Here is an 18,172-nt window from a genome sequence, read left to right as displayed (position 1 = left end):
ATTTGTCTGGTTTGTTCTGAAGACCCTACAGTGCTGGAGACTCTGCAGCCTCTCACAGCAGGCTCCAGAGGTGCTTTACTTGTCTGAGATAATATACCCAGACAGAAAGTTTCTTTGGCAATTTAAACTGCAGAGGATTCCTCTCCTCTCCTCTCCTCTCCTCTCCTCTCCTCTCCTCTCCTCTCCTCTCCTCTCCTCTCCTCTCCTCTCCTCTCCTCTCCTCTCCTCTCCTCTCCTCTCCTCTCCTCTCCTCTCCTCTCCTCTCCTCTCCTCTCCTCTCCTCTCCTCTCCTCTCCTCTCCTCTCCTCTCCTCTCCTCTCCTCTCCTCTCCTCTCCTCTCCTCTCCTCTCCTCTCCTCTCCTCTCCTCTCCTCTCCTCTCCTCTCCTCTCCTCTCCTCTCCTCTCCTCTCCTCTCCTCTCCTCTCCTCTCCTCTCCGAATTTCCTAAGGGAGCTGCTTTTCTTAGGTTCTAATTTTACAATAAGTTGGCTAAAATAATAAAGAAAAAATATAAGGATTCTGACAGAGGAGACTTTAATTTATCTCCTGGGCTTTTCTGAGCTTTTCTGCATAAACAGGCATAAAATCATGTCTTTGGCAAGGAATGCTATTTTTTTGAATGCAAACCAACAAGGGCAAATCAGGTAAAAAATTATCATTGCATTCCTCTGCTCTCTGGAGTTTCACTGACATTTAAAAAAGTCACTTGGCTTCCTTTGTTGTTCCTAATTGACAAGAGACTTGTACTCTCTGTTTTGAGGAGGGATTGCATTTGGATGTGTTGCTAAGCTGGGACCTGTTGTTGTGAATGTTGATAAAATGAGGGCGATTGTGTTGTCACAGGTAAAAACCACTTTTTTTCATAATAAAACCCCCAAGTTTGGACTGGGAAATGGGCTTTGGCTTTTACCTGATGGTTTAGGTGGGCTGAGAATGACATTTGACAAGCAATCTAATTACTGCAGGTAGTTTGATCTCTTCTGATTAAATTGACAAACCTGTTGAAATTCTAAGGTAGAAGGTCCTTCCCTTCCTAATGGAGACTAGGGGATGTGGACTGGGGAATTTCTTCTAGTAAACTAGCTTTTTATCCCTGCAGACCATTTAGCAGACCTCATAATGCGATAATTCCCTAGGAAGCTGTAACAGAACATGCTCAAGGCTGAAGACACAACACCCAAAGACAGGGCTAAGGGCTGATGTCCCTGCCTTCGAGCAGGTCTCTGAACAAATAGCACTTGCAAAGCACACAGAACCTTCCTGCCTGCGAGAGCTGCATTCCACTGCTGAGCTTTGATGAATGGGCCTGTTAATATAGAAGAGATTTAGGTTTTAGTTTTAACCAGAGGAACATTTGAACCTGGCCATGGGTGATCAGTCACACAAGCCCATGTCTGGATTTAAACAAATGACAAGTCTTTCTCTAAGTTGAACAGGCTCCATTAACTTCCTTTACTTTCTGCAGGTTGTACGTCGTGTCCCGAGACAGACCAGATTTTTGCAGAGGCTGGTATGTATCACACTCTGTCTTTATTTTACCTCATGAGAATTACACTTCCTCTGTGTGTATGTATGTGTGTGCATCCCTGTGCCCAGAAGTAAACTGTGTTAGTGAACAATGGTAGGATGAGAATATAGGGGAAAAAAATCGTTGTTTTGATCAATACAACATGTGCAGCTTCTTCTGAAGCTTCCCAATCCATATTCTTGACCACAGATTTGGAGAGAACCTCTAATATTATCATCCTCAACCATGCAATGAGCATGAGTCTGCTGAAATCTCATTGAATTTCAAGAGAAAGGGGGAGATAGTTTTGAAATTTGAAGATCTCTGTTGTTCTCTGTTAATGCAGAGGCCAGAGTTTATTAAGAAAGGAAGAAAACAGAGAAGCCAACATCCTCTTTTTGGTAGGGGAACCTAAGCTTTAAGATGTATGCCTTCAGTTGTGAGATATACAGAAAATTTGTGAGATCTGGCTGTATTGTTGCACTGAGACTTGCATGGCTTAGATCAAAACTTCAGCTAAAGAGGCAACCAGTGAAACTGATGTTCACGGCCAGCTATTTTTCTGGCTTCTTTGAGATACAGAGGCTTCTCAAATGAGAACTGGAGGAACTCATTTCACACACTGAGCAGTCATCACATTATTATCTTCTGGCCCCTTTGATCCTTGGCAGATACGAACCAGCAGCCTAGAGGAGAGTAACTCTCAGTCACATTATCAGTTTATTACTTCTAATCTGACATGCGGTCAGTTTATTTTGATGAAAACAACTGATAGAGGTAAAAACATGGAATGAATTTCATTTATCTTCAGCTCTTTTCTGTCTCTCCAAACATTCACTGTAAACAAACGTCAAATCATTTGTTTGGCAGGAAATGTTCAGCTCTCACTTCATCATAATTACCAGGACACCTTCAAAAAGCCTCCAGCCAACGTTTCCCATACCAGTGTGCTAATCTGCTGGCTTGGCATTCCCTAGCTTTATTTTTAATAGGCATAATAAATCGCAGCAATAGTAATATTAAACAAATGGTTTGTTATTATTATTTTTTCCTTTGTGCTGTCTCTCATCTTCTGAAGGCCTTCATAAAAAGTGGAGAAAACAAACAGGCATTTGCACAGCTGTAAGTCAGAGCATCAAGCACTAAAGGATTGTGCAAGAGCTCCAGGGAACGCGCGAGAGTTGCAGACTGGAACTTGGGCTGCCCGCCAAGCCCGACCTAGCAACCTGTTTGGAAACTGCTTCTGCCCCCACCGTTTATATTTTCTGTATACAAGGAATAGCAGATCCCTTCCAGGGCCGGGAGGATGAATCAGCTCTTTCATCCTCCGGTGTATGTGATGCCCTTGTGTAGTGTTTGCTATCTCCAGCAGCAACATCTACCCATTAGGAGGAGGGAGAAATGATGTATGTCTTTTTTTTCTTCTTTTTTTCTTTTTTTCCATTTGTTTTTGCCATTCCTGAGGATATTAGAGCTGGATCTTATTCTGAGGGATAGGGAGATGTGTCAGAGATCAGTTGAAATCAGCAGATAATAGAGTCAGCAAAAGAAAACTCTTAAGGGATGTGGTTCTTCATGAAATATCATTAAGCCGTGGAATTCCTCACTACTGGGTGTTATTTGTGCTAAAGTTTACATGGATTCAAAAAACAGCTGTATAAAGTTATAGAAGAACAATCCTCTGAGATTTTGTAAACACAAAAATACCACGCTTAGTGTAGGAGTTCTTTCAGCTGCAAATTAGTGAAAAATAAGAGACTGTTCTTGGGTGGTAGCAGCGAAGATTGGTCTGATTTTACACTCTTCTCTGAGCATGTTCTATTGATATCTGCCAGTGATAGGCTATGGGGTTAGGATTACTTTTGTTCTGATCCAATACAACCATTCGTATGTTCTCGTCTGAACAAGAGCAAATCCATATCCTCTGTTTGCAAGGAAATGCTGAAAATGGTAGTGGGTGCAGGACATTTGGAACCAAGGAATTCGCTGTATTTTCAGGTTCTCTCTTTTACTTCTGCAGTTAAATCCTCTATAACACTTATTAGGACACAGGCAATTAGCTCATTATATCTGGAAACGTGCCTACAATGCTCCACATCAAAACTCCCAATTCCCTCCACTTTCAGGAGAATGAAACTGAAAATCCCAGCCCATGTATGAGGGAAAGTCCTAAGATCCTAAGAACAGCATAGTCTAGTCCCAGTCACCACCAACTGAGTAAAAGTGACTTGTGACCTAAGGGTCTATGGTTAGTAGATATATTCTTGTGTAGATCTGTCTTGCTGTCTGCAATTAGTGAAGTGAATCACGCTCAAAAAGTGCTGATTTTAGCCCCTGTGCTCCATGGGAGCTGAGCCTGTGCTGAGCAGGGTGTATGTAGACACAGAGCACGTCACTTGTTCTCCAGCTGTTAAAGATATCTGTCATGATTAGGTTCATTTGAGACACATTTTTGAGAGGCTTTTCAAGCCTTGAAGGTGTAGAGGCTTTATTTCTAAGTCTGTTGATTTGTGTTTGTTTCTAGTGGATCCTCATTCTTCCATTTGCCTGGAATTCACTAGCCCAGCAGCTTCTTGGATGCTTGCTTACTGCTGTTCTGATGCCATCAGCTACTGCAGAAATGTTTCTGTTTCATACTTTCTCATGCAAACAATTGCTCCCTTTGTTAAGCCAATTGGCAAAATTGTTTGTGTTTGGAAAAAAAGGCTGGTAATGCAGTTGAAGAGCATGTTATTGTCTTCACAAGTCTCTTGTGGCTGTAGCTTTTTATCATACTTGGTAGGAATAGATTCTCAATGTATTTGGTTTAGCAAAGTTGGTGAGTATTTGCAATGTCTTTTACTCTTTAGCTCCCTTCTGCTTTTGAAGAACAGTCTTTGACTGTTTAAGGAAACAAATAGTTTATTTTTAAAAGGCTGCTTATAGTTAAATATAAAGTTTTCCAGGAAGAAATCTGTTCAGTTCCATGGAGACATTGCTGTCAAAAATCACGTTACAGAAATGCTGCAACCCAGAAACTGTGCACAAAAACACATTCCCAAGAAGCAGAAATTGGCTTTCAACTTCCATTGCTACATCATGTGTCATTCATTGCAGTCTCCTCTGCTTCTTTGCTGGAAGGAATCCAACATGGCCTAAAAGGCCTAAAATATTTTGTTAGTCATGTCACAGTGTCAGTGTTTCTTATTAAGTCTCTTCCATCCATTGGATAAGACCTCCAGAATGAGTTCTCAGCAGAGGAGGACTCAACCAGCTCCATTGACAGCAGTTTTTCTGTTTACAAAACTTAGGGATCTGACTGTGTGAGTTTTAAGATGCTGCTCCATGCACAGTGATCTCAGTCCTTCAAGAGGTTTTTACATCTGCTCTTGTGCACAGTCAGTTTCTCTGACATCAGTTATGGACCCTATGGGGAGATATTTTGGACTTCTCTTCCTGGCCATAAGGGACTAATCCTCATTGTCCCAAATGTCCAGAGTTGGAGGGTGCAACTTCTATACAGATGGATTTTATCAGTGTGTTTCACAACATAAACGCTCACATTGTCAGGGCACTTATCCTGTCCTGACCCTTCCTGAGCACTGGAGAATGATTGTGGCTTTTGCCCATGTGCATGAACAAAGGCACGGCTGTGTCTTTAGTTTACCTTTTGCAGCTCACCTGATATTTTGAGGGTAATCCCTACCTTGCCTGCTGCTGCCTGGTGTTCACAGGGAGTCAAATATTCATTGTAGGAGGGTTCCTTGCTAGAGCACATTAAATATTAAACCCAGTGAAACACTGAAGAGGGGAGTTATCTAGCTGTCTCTGTTAATGGGTAACCTTTTGATATCTACAGGAAACCAGGCCTCGGATGTCTGAATTCACTGTGAAAGCCACAGTCATTTCTCGCTATGCTTTCACCACGGTGTCCTGCACAATGGTGAACAGCGGATCTGAGGCAAGAGAAGGTGTGTTTGAGATGCAGATCCCAGCTGCAGCTTTCATCTCCAACTTTACCATGTACGTAAGTAGTGCTGGCAGCTAGATGAACAATGGTTCCTCCATCCTGCAGACAGGTCTCTGAGATTTTAAAAGCTGGCTAGTCTGCAGTAGGACTGTATCAATGCCTTTTTGCACTGAATAGTTTCAGTTGGAAAAAAAGGAAGCACACACATGGTATACTCCATCCAAGACTGGTCATGGCCCCACAGCACAGAGCAAATCCTTGAAGGACAGATATTAAGATTGAAGCCCTCAATTTACTTGTTGAAGAACATTCTTCTATTCCCCATACGAGTGCCCTTTAAGAACTTCCTTCTCTTTTTCAGATTTGGATCAGAAAATCCTAGCTTTCAGAAACCTTTCCAATTAAAGTTTCAGTAACACTGTCACACCATATTTATATCTCCTAAGTGACTGTGGTGCCTCAGAAGCTATTTATTTTTCCAGGTTCTCCACCCTGTTAATGGAGGACAAGTGTCAAATCCAACTAGCATACAGGTTGACTTGTAGCTGGAGGTGCTAGTCATACTCTGTGGATGATAAGGGCAAGCAGAGGGCAACCAACTCATACTTAAATGACTCACTAAGCAATAAATTAAGCTCTTGGTTTCAAAAATTTGTTTTATTCAGTCATAATCAGATTCCTGTGGTTAGATATTGCTGCCACAACTTTGGACCTGACTATAGCAGATAGGGGACAAGCTTTATTAGACAGACTACCATTTGGTTTAATAAAAGGAAAAACAGTCTTTAGCCATTGCCCAGCCAGGCTGTATGTTAGGCACTGTTTCCTTTCTGTAATCCATGGTTTTGTAACTCATTCCCAGGGAGATGCATTTTTGTCAGCGACGCAGCTATTTGAGAGAAGTCATTCTGAATATCACTGACCAGACACAGAACAGTGCTGGCTGGGAGTCTTGGCAATTGTTTTGCTTTCTGTTTAACAACGTTATGCTTTGGAGGTTACCTACTAAACTGGCATTTAAGAGAGGTAAACTCCTGGAGTAAAAATGTTCTCTGCCAGAATAACCAACCAAGGCACTTCTCGGACAGTTTCTGGCTCAGGGACTTGAGTGGACTCAAGGAGAGTTGCACCAGTAACTGTCCACATGTGCATGGTCCATGAACCCTTCTGCAGCAAGCTGTCTCTGCCTGTAGGTGCAGATTAGTCATACTGACATCTCTGATCTCTCTAGGAGCATTGGCAACAAGACTTACTATGGGGAGGTCACAGGGAAAGAAAAGAAAAACAGCACTGATGACAAAGCAAGGACCAAGAAACCTCCAGGCCCTCAGAATGCAAGGTAAGTGTAGTGCATTCAGCTGTGTTCTGGGAAGTGACATACTCTCCTCCTGTCTTTATTTTGGCTGCCCTGGCGTACCCATGCATGGATTTATAGGAAGAGGAAGGAGCTAAACAGAGCATTCTCCTCACTGCCTGGTGTCATTCCCGTGCTCCAAGTCACATATAATTGTGTGTGGCCTTTTCCAGCACTGTTACGTAACATTTTCACTTTCAAGTTGCTCCAGGATGTCAAGCTCAAGTCAGAAGTAAAACCACAAGTACCATTCTGTTGTCATATTTATTTGCCCTGTTCTCAATACTTGACTGAGTGTAGTCCTTTTAGCCATGCACTGGCAGAAAGTCTCATCCCTGTAATGATCTGAAATCCTATATGTTCCCCTGAATGCACTTCTTCAGCATCACTACCAGTTATTTTTCCCCTCTAATTTGACAAGTTTGCTAATTACCCAAAATACCTCTCAAAGTGGTGCACCATCGAGTGGATTTTGCTGCTCTGGAAAATCCTGCACTACTCCCACTTACCTTGGATAGAGGCATTATTCCAACCTAAACACATGATCAGGAAAATCTATTAAATAGACTGTGGCTTTTCAGACCCAAAAAATGATGAACTGTAGGGAAGGAGAAGTCTAACAGATCTGAACTCACAAGTGATCTGTGGAAGGAGATTAAAGTATCTTTGTTTTCCATTTTTTGTAGAAAAACTACAGAAAAACGAAATGATTAGATGTCAGGTTCAAAACAATCAAAGATATTTTTCACATAAATCATGTTTCTTGCCATTGAAAACTGTTCATATGTGACTAGACAAATTTATGGTAGGAAAGATCTATCATAAGCCTTTAACAAAGGATGCTCTCTCAGGTTACAGACAGAGACTGACGGAACCTGGAAGAATTGACAAGATAAATCACTGTATTCCTGCCATGTTGCATCCTCTTCTGCAAGCAATAACTCTGTCATTGCTAGGCCATTGTTAGTGACCCAGAGAAATCATCTGAACTGTCCTAAAGACTACCATTAAAAATACATATCTAATATGCTCGAGAATTCAAAATCTCAAATCCTTTCCAACACTCACTAAATTGTGGGCATCGCCAGAACTGCACATTAGTGAGTTCTGACGTTACCCCTATGTGGCATTAGAAGTTTCCATTTTCCATATGTTACTTTTTTATTTTCCTTTCACAGTAGTAGTGCCTGGTATCATGCTAATGCTAGGTAGCTTATCACTGTAGTACACTGTATGGGAGGTAGAGCCATCACTCCTAATGTCCTCCCTTCTTCTTCTTTATTCTGGCCTTTATTGCTGGTATCACATCATACAGTATGGGGTACTTTGGTCAGCCTGGGCCAGCTGTCCTGGCTGTGTCCCCTCCCTGCTCCTGGTGCACCCCCAGCCTCGTTGCTGGCAGGGCAGCACGAGAAGCAGAAAAGTCCTTGGCTCTGTGTAAGCACTGCTTTGCAATAACTATAAACGTTAGGGTGTCATCAACACTGTTTTCATTAAAAATTCAAAATACAGCATCATATGAGCCTCTACAAAGAAAATTAAAATTTCCCAGAGAAAACCATGACAATGGGTCTTGCATATCCTCTCTGTAAGATACCAAGAAATAACCTTTCCTCTGGTTCTGTCCATGCTATACATCTTTGTCATATTCCTCTTTTCTTCTAGGGAGAATGGCTATGAGACATTCAAAGCTTCTGTCTTCATTCCTCGCAAGATGCAAGCCAACTTCCTATTGCATTATGAAGAGCTCTTGCAGAGGCGACTGGGGAAGTATGAGTATACAGTCAGCATCCGTCCCCAGCAGCTGGTGGGCAGGTTACGAGTGGAGGTGAACATCCTGGAGAACTCAGGCATAGTGTCACTGGAAGTGCCTCCCCTTCGAAACAGCAAGCATAAAGGCAACGGGAAGGTTGAAGGTAAGGAGAAATTTTATAATCCATGATTTTGTTACCTGTGGGGCCCTAATTGCTTCTTAGGAACCAGACTGGCAGTACTGGGAGTTCTCCAAAGCAGTCTTGGATAATTGCGTAGACTAGTGTTTCGTTCAATTACCTTCTGCTCCAAATGAGCCATTAAACAAAGCCCCAACATTGTATTAAAGCCACATTATCCAGGATCAAGACTATATTAGAAACTAAAAGACACATCTCATGAAGATAACAAGAAAAATAAAGTCCTAGCAGCTCATTAGGTGTGAGTTATTCTGGCAAATTCCAGCTGTGACTGTATTTTTTAGAAGGACACATTTTTTACTTTCCCTTTTTAACTCTTGCTGCAATCAGTGTATGGCAGGTACGTGCTGCCCATGGGTGGCTGCATTTCACTGACAAGCAAGTCTCTAAGCACTGCAGGCAATCAGAAATTCCTGTTTAGAAATCTATTTCATTTACTGGCAGGGCAATCTCCAGGTTCAATAAAGTTGGTATAATAGCTATGACATGAAAAGGTTTTCAGAATTATGAACCCTGTGAGGTTTGATGGTGGGAATTCAGTCCTATTTCAAAGGCTGATGGCATTTGTCCTGTTTTCGATAGATGACTGTGTCTGTGTGGTGTCTGTGCATAAGCACATGAGAACTTTGAAGTTTATTGAGTATAGGGCTGATCCCATTCAATTCAATAGGATTTTTTTCTATTGTCTTCACAAGCTTTGAACTAGGCCTTCAGGCCTTGTGCTTAGCATTTGAGCAGCTTCTTTCCTGGCTTAATGTCTCCTGGGAACTGTTTATTTTAAATGAATTGTTTTTTCCATCCATCCATGCCAAGGCAGATAGGAAATCCTGCTTTTTAGAACATGGGAAATTCCAAGAGGAAAAACCATGTTTTGCCAAAGCTCAAAGTGAGGTCCAAGATTCTACTCTTACCCCAACCATCCTTGCTTGCTGTTCAGACAGCAGGTGTAAATTAACAGTTTCCTAGTGTAAACTAACAATGAGGAGCACAGGATACCGGGGTAGCTACAAGCTGACAAAAAGCAATAACAAGGTTAAAAGGTGAGTCTAACCTGGAAGCAGGAGGTAAAGACTTGTGAGACTCAGTTACTCTAACTGCCATAATACCAGTAAATCAGTGGAGCTGTTCATGCCTGCCAGGTGAAGACCCTAAAGCATGTGATTATGGAGTTAAACTGCTTGCTCAGTCTGGTTCTGTTGATTTCATTCAAATCACACTGAAATCAAGGCCCCCAGTGATGGACTAACTTCAAGTCAGGCCACATACATCTAGCTAGTTAGCCTCTCTGCTGTACATTCTTCCATTGTGTAATAAATGTGCTCTGTCCCTCATCTGGAGGGACAGGAAGCCTTTTTCACCTATCAGGGAGTATCGTAGTGCATTGTGGCATGTGGCTTCCTGCAAAACATCTGGCATTGATCAGTGTTGGAGACAGACTAAGCAGAGCAGACATGCTGCTGGTCTCATATAGTGTGGAAATTCCTGCATGTAAATGATATACAGGGAAAACTCTTGTAACTTGCTGTCCAAATGGTGATCTGTGAGCATTGATCATTCTTGGCACTTTGCTTCAGGTTCAAAACAGCTCATATAAAAATGGGCCCGAGCTCTGTAATTCTATAATCCTCCCGAGCCAGTAAAATGTATATAAAATAGATGTGATATTGCAGAATGGACAAAGCAACTTAAACTCAGATTCACTTGCTTTATCCTTATTCAGAACTGCTACTACAAACTCTGTAGCATAATCAACCTATACAGTTGGTGAAATCTGATTGCTCTGCTGAGATCATTGCGAGGGAAGTCACTGAAGTGCAAAACATGTTTTTTGGGTCCACCATGGGCAGGCAGGAGTGGGTTTTGTCTCTGCCAGACCAAGGCTTCATTGGTACTCAGCTGAGTGTCACTCAGATGAGCTCTCTTCTGATCTGAAGCAAAATAAAAGACTTGGCAGAGGGTCTCAGAGAAGGACGGGTTATTTCAGGGAGGGATTTTTCGTGTGTGACCTTTTCTGACCAACAAGATCAATCACAGTTGGAGCAGACAATAGGAACTTCCTGCCTTCCTGAGCACAAATGGAAACCACAAGAATACTCCTAGTTCAAGGCAAGGAATTTTTCACTTGGAAATCCACTGTACTTCAGTCTGCTTTCACCTCTTTAGCTCGATCTGGAAAGCAAAACATCTGAGCTGTTAATGTCTGCAAAATCTTCTTGCTCATACGACATCCAGAGACTCAAGACCAGGAGATCCTTACATAGTGAGACCACCATAGAAAGCTGTGGGTTTTTAAATGAATTTAAGTGACCAGTGAATTGCAGGTCTTACAACTAAAGAGTGGCTGCAAACCAACAAAAAGACAGTGCTTGGTCTATTTTCACACTTCATGTGACCTAAAACTCTTCAGGATCACCTCACTGGAGGGCATGGTAGCTGTCTTGTAAGAGGCCAGCAAAGGATGCCAAACCAGATGCTGCCATACTGTGTTACCTGTGGTGCCCCAAATGAGAGGCCATGACCTAAAAAATGACCAAACAAAGGATGGAGGCTTGCACATTGGAAGGTAGTCCTGCATGACTGCTTTGAGATTGAATATATCATGAAAACTCTCTTCCTCAATTTGCTGTGGTTACAAAGATGTCTACAATACCTCTCTGTTAATGACAGAATGGGAGATGTTGATAAGCATTAATAAATCACCTTGAAACTATTGGGTGAAAACTGTATTGTGACATCAAGTGATAAGTTAATGGCATTCTCAGTAACATGTCCGAAGTGCCATCAACCTCAAATCAGAGTTCAGGATGGGATGGATATACCTTCCTAAGTCGTTTGGATACTTTCAACTGTGACTGACCTGCGTAAGAAATGGCATTCCTCTTCTGAGTACAGGTCCTGAAGAGCTTGTGCAGGATAGGAAAATCAAGATGCAAATCAAATCTGTTTGGCTCTGCAGCCACCACTAGCTCCAGATGATGAGTGCTAGCAGTGATTGATGATCACAGCTGAAAAGCCAACCCGCTGTGGCAATAAATGCTATTAGTGAAACTAATGAGAGTAAATATTTTAGATAGCCAAAAGTGGAGGAGCTGATCTATATTTCATGGACCAGTCTTCCTACATTTGTAGTGTTTTCTACATGCTATCAGCAGAGCCAATGCACCAGGCAGGAAACACAGTTGAAAAACAAGTTCTCTGTTTAAATGTTCATTCATGATTTGCACTTTTGACTGTATCCAAACTGCTAGTATCCATACAGTCTGAAGAGACAAAATAGAAGAGACAAAACTTAAAGACTTATAAGACAGGAGACGCCCCTTGATGTGAAAGAGTGAAGGACACTTTTTTGCCATTTATAAAGCAGCACTGTAGCAGTAGGAGTAGAAGCAATAAAGAGTCCAGTTTGTCCTGGTTTTAGTTGTAAGAGCCCAAGATACAAGACTGAACTTGGTTTCACAATTTTCCAGGTATTTATGCAAAGTCACCCTGTGTTTTGCTCTTGGAAAGTCCTGTGTACATCCTCTCTGAGAATGGAGCAGAAACGAGGTGATACCAGGTCTTTCCAGGATATTTCCTATGCCAGTGACTCCTTCACACACAACACCATCTTTGAGTTGTATTTTTCCTACAGGAAGATAATAGACACATATGTTTTGGAAAATAAATTTTTAATGTGTGCAGGTGTCCACTTCTGTCATATACAAAGCCTAATACAGGAGGTGTTGAGGCCAGTGATCCTGGTCTTTTCTGGTGACCCCAGCGTGGAGCCATTTTCTGAATGACGTCTAACCCAGGATCCTCAGGCGTGGATATTCTCATCCTGTTCCTCCAGGGCAGCAGTGTGAGAAATAGCCACGGACTTGGGCAGGGAGATACCAGACTGCTCGAAAATTATTTTATTTCTCTTCAGAGTTGTAAGTTTCAGGCTTTTATTTCTTGTCACAGTTGTCTAGAAGCTACCACCTGTTAGCAGAGGATGAACTGGGCATTTGAGCTCTCTTGCTGCCTCTGCCAGCCTCCAAAATGATTTGGGTTTAACTTTTCATCATGTGGGGACTACATTTTTGCATGAAAAATATTTTCGCCTGCTCTGTTTACTTTATCAGAGTTTGGTGGAAAATTTGTGTAAAGACCTTATTAAAGACCTCAGCATGAGCATGGATTAGCTCCGGTCTTTGGAGCTCATCCATGTTTTATAGTCTGCAATACTTCATAGATTTTCCTCTCTCAGTCACTTATTTGATAAGAACTGGGACAGTAAACAGGGAAGAGTAAACGTGATCCAGCAATCATGCTGCCTAAAAGAGAAACCTGGGAAAGACATAGTAATTGTATTCAGACACACAGAAGGCTGCTCCAAGGTGGAAAAGAATACTGTGCTTTCTGTGTCAATAATAGAAAGGACAAAAAGTCATAGGTTTGTAGTACAGAAAAAAAAAAAAAAGTAAATTAGACATTGAAAATGTATTCCTAACCATGAAAAAGTGGAGTTCTGGAAAGGACTGGCAAGGGCAGCTGTTGAGTTTCCATTTCTGGAGGTCTGTAGTATTTCTAGACCGTGTCACAAAATCAAGTAGGAAGAGACTGAGCCTGGTAACACGAGTTGGATTAGATAACCTGCCTTCCAGAGTTGATTTCTATTATTCCAGGATGAAAAAGTAAAAAAAGGACCTTTTTTTATTGGTCCATATGGTGTGTATATATATATATATATATATATATATATATATATATAATATATATAAATATATATATATAATTTCCATCTTAGAGATGGAAGAGTGACTACAAAGATGGAGCTGCTTTTGCAGATATTTGTGTCACTGATAATGGCAATGTGAGGCAGCCTTGGCAAGCTCCTCTCTAGGAGTTCCTAAAGACCTATCCGAGTTACAGAGAATGACACTTACCACCTTTACACAGTGCTATGAAGAGTATTTGAGAAAAGAAATGTGATCCACATGATCCCATCTAGATTCCACAGTCTTTCACAAAACTGGATGTGTATGATTATGCTCATTTAACAAGCAGGAGAACGTGGAACATGGAGTGGCTACCTTACTCAGCTAATTTCAGACAGTCAGTCCATAGAAATGCTGGGACTGTAACTCATTTTTTTGTGATGCTCAGCATATCGTGCTCAACCCATCAATGTACCTCAGGGCAGAGAAACATAGAAGTGAAGTCCAAAGGCTACAGTCACAGATATGTGTGCAGTGAGTAAAAAGAGAGACCTTCTTTTTCCAGTGTAAGACTGGCTTTCACTAATTCTGATGACGGTGCTTGCTTTTCAGCAGTTAAGGAGAAGTAATGTGAAACCCTCAAATAAATCAGAAAACATAAATGAGCTGTTAAGCCATTTTTATGAATTCTGGGCATTTCCCACACACTGTCTGTTAAATGGGACCTTGGAAGTGATAGAAGACAGACCCAAAATCCAAGAAGGCCAATACAAGCAAATCTGATGCATAATGTATTAGAAACATATTACATCTGTTGATTCATCAGATCAGAGAGTGGCTATAAAAGTAAAACCAAATCAACATGGAGATAAAATTTTATAGAGCTACTGATTTATGACTTTTCTTTGCCTGGGGAAATCTGAACTGTACATAGACTTTAGAGTAAATGTCAGAAAGCTCTGGGTAATCATTTTATAAGCCCCTTTTAACATTTGACACTAGTGTCTGTAAGCAATTTCAATGCATTGGTTGGGACCTCTTGCTCTGTTTCTGTCAGGATGGATGGATTAGAATTGACTTAGAGAAGCCGTGATGCAGAGTCAATTGGTGAGTTTACTGAAGTTGAGTAATATCTGTCATTGCACTTCCTTTTATCAAGAATTTTGATGATGAGTCTCTTTCACTTTCCAGGTCTTCCAAGTACTATTTTTTTGTGTAGAAATCGGTCTTAAGAGGAAACCCCTCCCTGCCTCGATAGAGTGCTCTTGTGCCTTATCTGTTCAAACGTACTCACAGGACGTCTGTGAAAGTAAAGTCAAACCGATGTGCAAGTGAAATGCTAGAGTGCTATTGATTCATGAGTCTTACTTTCATTTCTTTGCCTAGATAAGTCTAGATTGTACATAACATTTTAAGGCAAATGTCACAGCTTTGGCTAATCATTTTATAAACCCACAACAACCCTATTCCTAGCATTTTTATGGACTTTGACTTGTGGGAAGTCAGGAGGTAACCACTTCATGCCTCCATTTTCCCACCTGTTAAATGGACGTAATTTTATGTATCCAGTTGGGTAAATCACTGTGGGATCTAGATGTGAGGTGGATGGTGCTCAATGTTGCCAACAGCTGTCATGTTGCATTCCTCTAACACTGCTCCAAGCACTTTAAAAAGGTGAAGTGCCACTCTTCATTACACAGACAGTGTTACAGGAGTCCGTGGAAAGCATTTTTCCAAGCCTGCCTGCACCTTGTCATTGTGATCAGTATCATTAACAGAGTCTAGGACATAATTAAAATTATCCAGAAGAATTTGCCTACATATGACCAGATGTATCATACTCTAATCTCCCCTGATCCTTGATCTGATCTCTGTTGAGCACAATGGAGCCTAGAAAATCAGCTCAGATGTAGGTACTTGCACTATGAACAACTACAACAGAACCAAATTTCACACATTTTTTCTTTTCCCTGCCATACCACAAACTTTTTTGGGCTATATTTGGCATAGAACAGAGAAACCCTCCCCCCCAACACAGCATAATTAAGCATTTAATTCCCACCAATTTTAATCAGCACATGAGCAGAAATAATAGTACTTCCATGCCTCAGAGGAATCACTGTAAGAGCTGATGCACCCAAAAAGAACATCAGCTTAGAATTTATTTCAGTGTTTTCAGCAGCTAGTTAGCACAAACGGAAAAGCACTTATCCCTTAACTCTGGGTCAGGTCAAGGCCAGCTCTGAAACTTTGGCTGGTCTGATGTAAGGGTCCACATGGGACTTAGAGGGAATAAACAGATAATAAACAGCTGACACACCAAAAGACAGTAAGGTAGGATTTTGGCCACACAAAGAGACAAGAAGAAATCTTCATATCACTTAACTTCAAAAAATCAACACAACTGACAAGACAAGCAGGTGTTCCTTCAGGGAGATTCAGCCCTGAATTACTGTCTTTCTCTGGGATGTATGTCTGTCTTCACTGACTCAGGAGAGACTCAAGGAGGTGGGGGTGAGTTACATCTCTGGGATGCAGTTTGCTTGACTGCACTAGCAAGGGTTGGGTTTTGGCTCAATATGTCAGACTGAAGTTGCAATGACTGTACTGATAGCTCTTGCTGCATATAAAGGGAGCTACGGTGACTTGTTCAGATGTAGACATTACACAGACACTTGTAATCAGCCAGATCAATCCCACCTCACACATCTATAGTATATCTAACAAGTCACCTCAAGATCTCTTTATATTTTGTAGAAATCTGCAGTATGATTCATCTCATCCTAGAGGAAATGTTTAAACAGGCCAAGTGAATTATATCTGCTTTGACTGGCAGGAGCTCAGGTGTAGGATCTGCATTCTAGATGTCTTGAGTTGGCTGGTATTAATATCACCTAGATGTCTGATGTGTATTATTCACAGAAATTGATTAGCAGTCATACAGAGAGTATCTGCTCTTTGAGTTCAGTGACCTCCAAACAACAATGAACATAGGAATATTGCATAAATGTTTCTATCCCTAATAACATTGCAATGTTGAATTCCGTTTAGCATTCAGGGCAGGGGTTACTAAATTCTTATTTTATTGTTGGTGAGATGAATCTTCAATCTCAGTATGTAACTATGCTAGTTGACCTAACTCCATGGTAATACACTGTGTGTTGTGCCTGGACATCTGTAAGAAAATAGGAAAAACTTGTAATATTATGGTTTTATCTCAACAGGTGATGTTTCTCCTCCTCCTTCTACTGTAATTGGACACACAAAAACCTTAGCTAAAGTTACATTCAGTCCCAATGTTGTTGAACAAACCAAGATTGCCCGAAATGGCATTTTGGGAGATTTCATAGTTAGATATGATGTCAACCGGGAGCTGAGTGTTGGGGATATTCAGGTATGTTACATGACTGATTTTTTTCTGTTATTAACTATGTCTGAAATGGTTCGATTGTCTTGCGTACTCCCTGTGTCCTGTCAGATGTTTTCCAAGTGAAAGCTACTTCTCCGTCTTGTAAGAACTATCCAAAATAAAATCAATGAGCTTGCAGCCACAAGATGGACTTAAAAACAGGTACATACTTCATTGGCTTTCTTTTTGTATTTGCTCTTAAGTTTCATGTAGTGGTTCTGATCCCTGGATGTTGTATCCTTATTGCATTTGGAAGGAAACCTTAATGTCCACCATGGAAGGAGATGCAAAGAATTTCACTAGGCCCCCCAGTCTGGATAAGCAGGGCACTGGGATTAAGAGGCAACTCATCCTCCAAAGTAGAGTCACAGATATTGAAAGCAGGACCACGTGTGCCCAATGAATTATTCTGTAATTGTATGCGCCGATTATTGCATCATGATCTTCCTTCCATTCCTAAATTCATTACTCTTCTACAGATTCTTAATGGGTACTTCGTGCACTACTTCGCCCCCACAGATCTTCCTCCGTTACCAAAGAACGTTGTCTTTGTCCTTGACAGCAGCGCATCCATGGTGGGAACGAAACTGAGACAGGTGAGGTCCTTGCATGTGTTATGGGCTGTTTGGCTTTATGGTTGTAAAAAGCTTGTTTCAGGCTTCATCTCACCAAGTGGGTTCTTCTCCAAAATATTTGCTATGTTTGAGGTGAAACAAGGTTCTGAAGACACCTCAAGGCAAGACGATTTACCTGCAATGAGAAATTACCATACTAATGGGGTTGGGATGGAAACAAGGAGTGCAGAGGACTTCATCGCTCTGCATAAAAGGCCAGTACTGTCAAAACTAAACAGATAGGATTGTGCTGGGCACTTCTGTTCTGGTCAGTTTGAAGAGAGGTGGAACAGAGAGAAACGCAGCAAAGTGTATTTGACAGACCACTGTATCCAGCTTAGCACAGAGAAGATACTTCTGTCTTTGCATTATAAAACTGTTGGCAAAATCCTTAGTCATGTACAACTCAATGGGTTCTCTTGAAAGAAAGGTCAGTTTGTACTGTTGGAGAATCTGATTCTTTCACCATGAATCTCAGACATTTCCAGGGAAAAGATCCTGACATGAGGCAATATATCAAGCTGAAGGCCATATCGCCAATGCTTAAAACTGGCCTTCGACGTGGAGGGTTCAGGCTAGTATCTGAACATATTTGTTCAAATTCTCTGAGCTGGATAGATGGAAACCAGCTCCAGTTCAGGATGCAACTAATTGGTTTGAAAGGGGCACCATTCCTTGGGGAATAACTCTCTGAGTGTGATATTAT

General features: G+C 41.4%; 1 protein-coding gene across 1 annotated transcript in view; it reads left to right on the top strand.

The window, feature by feature from the left end:
* Positions 1–18,172, top strand: part of ITIH5 (inter-alpha-trypsin inhibitor heavy chain 5) — a 47,459-nt gene that overhangs the window by 2,286 nt on the left and 27,001 nt on the right. The window contains exons 2-7 of the mRNA XM_027460861.3: positions 1,465–1,509; positions 5,345–5,508; positions 6,687–6,794; positions 8,475–8,725; positions 16,668–16,837; positions 17,332–17,448. Of these exons, the coding sequence (XP_027316662.2) occupies positions 1,465–1,509; positions 5,345–5,508; positions 6,687–6,794; positions 8,475–8,725; positions 16,668–16,837; positions 17,332–17,448 (855 nt within the window). The remainder of the gene's footprint in view (positions 1–1,464; positions 1,510–5,344; positions 5,509–6,686; positions 6,795–8,474; positions 8,726–16,667; positions 16,838–17,331; positions 17,449–18,172) is intronic.

Source organism: Anas platyrhynchos, chromosome 1 (genome assembly GCF_047663525.1).
Source record: "Anas platyrhynchos isolate ZD024472 breed Pekin duck chromosome 1, IASCAAS_PekinDuck_T2T, whole genome shotgun sequence".
Lineage (NCBI taxonomy): Eukaryota > Metazoa > Chordata > Aves > Anseriformes > Anatidae > Anas > Anas platyrhynchos.
This window is presented reverse-complemented; position numbering and strand designations above follow the sequence as displayed.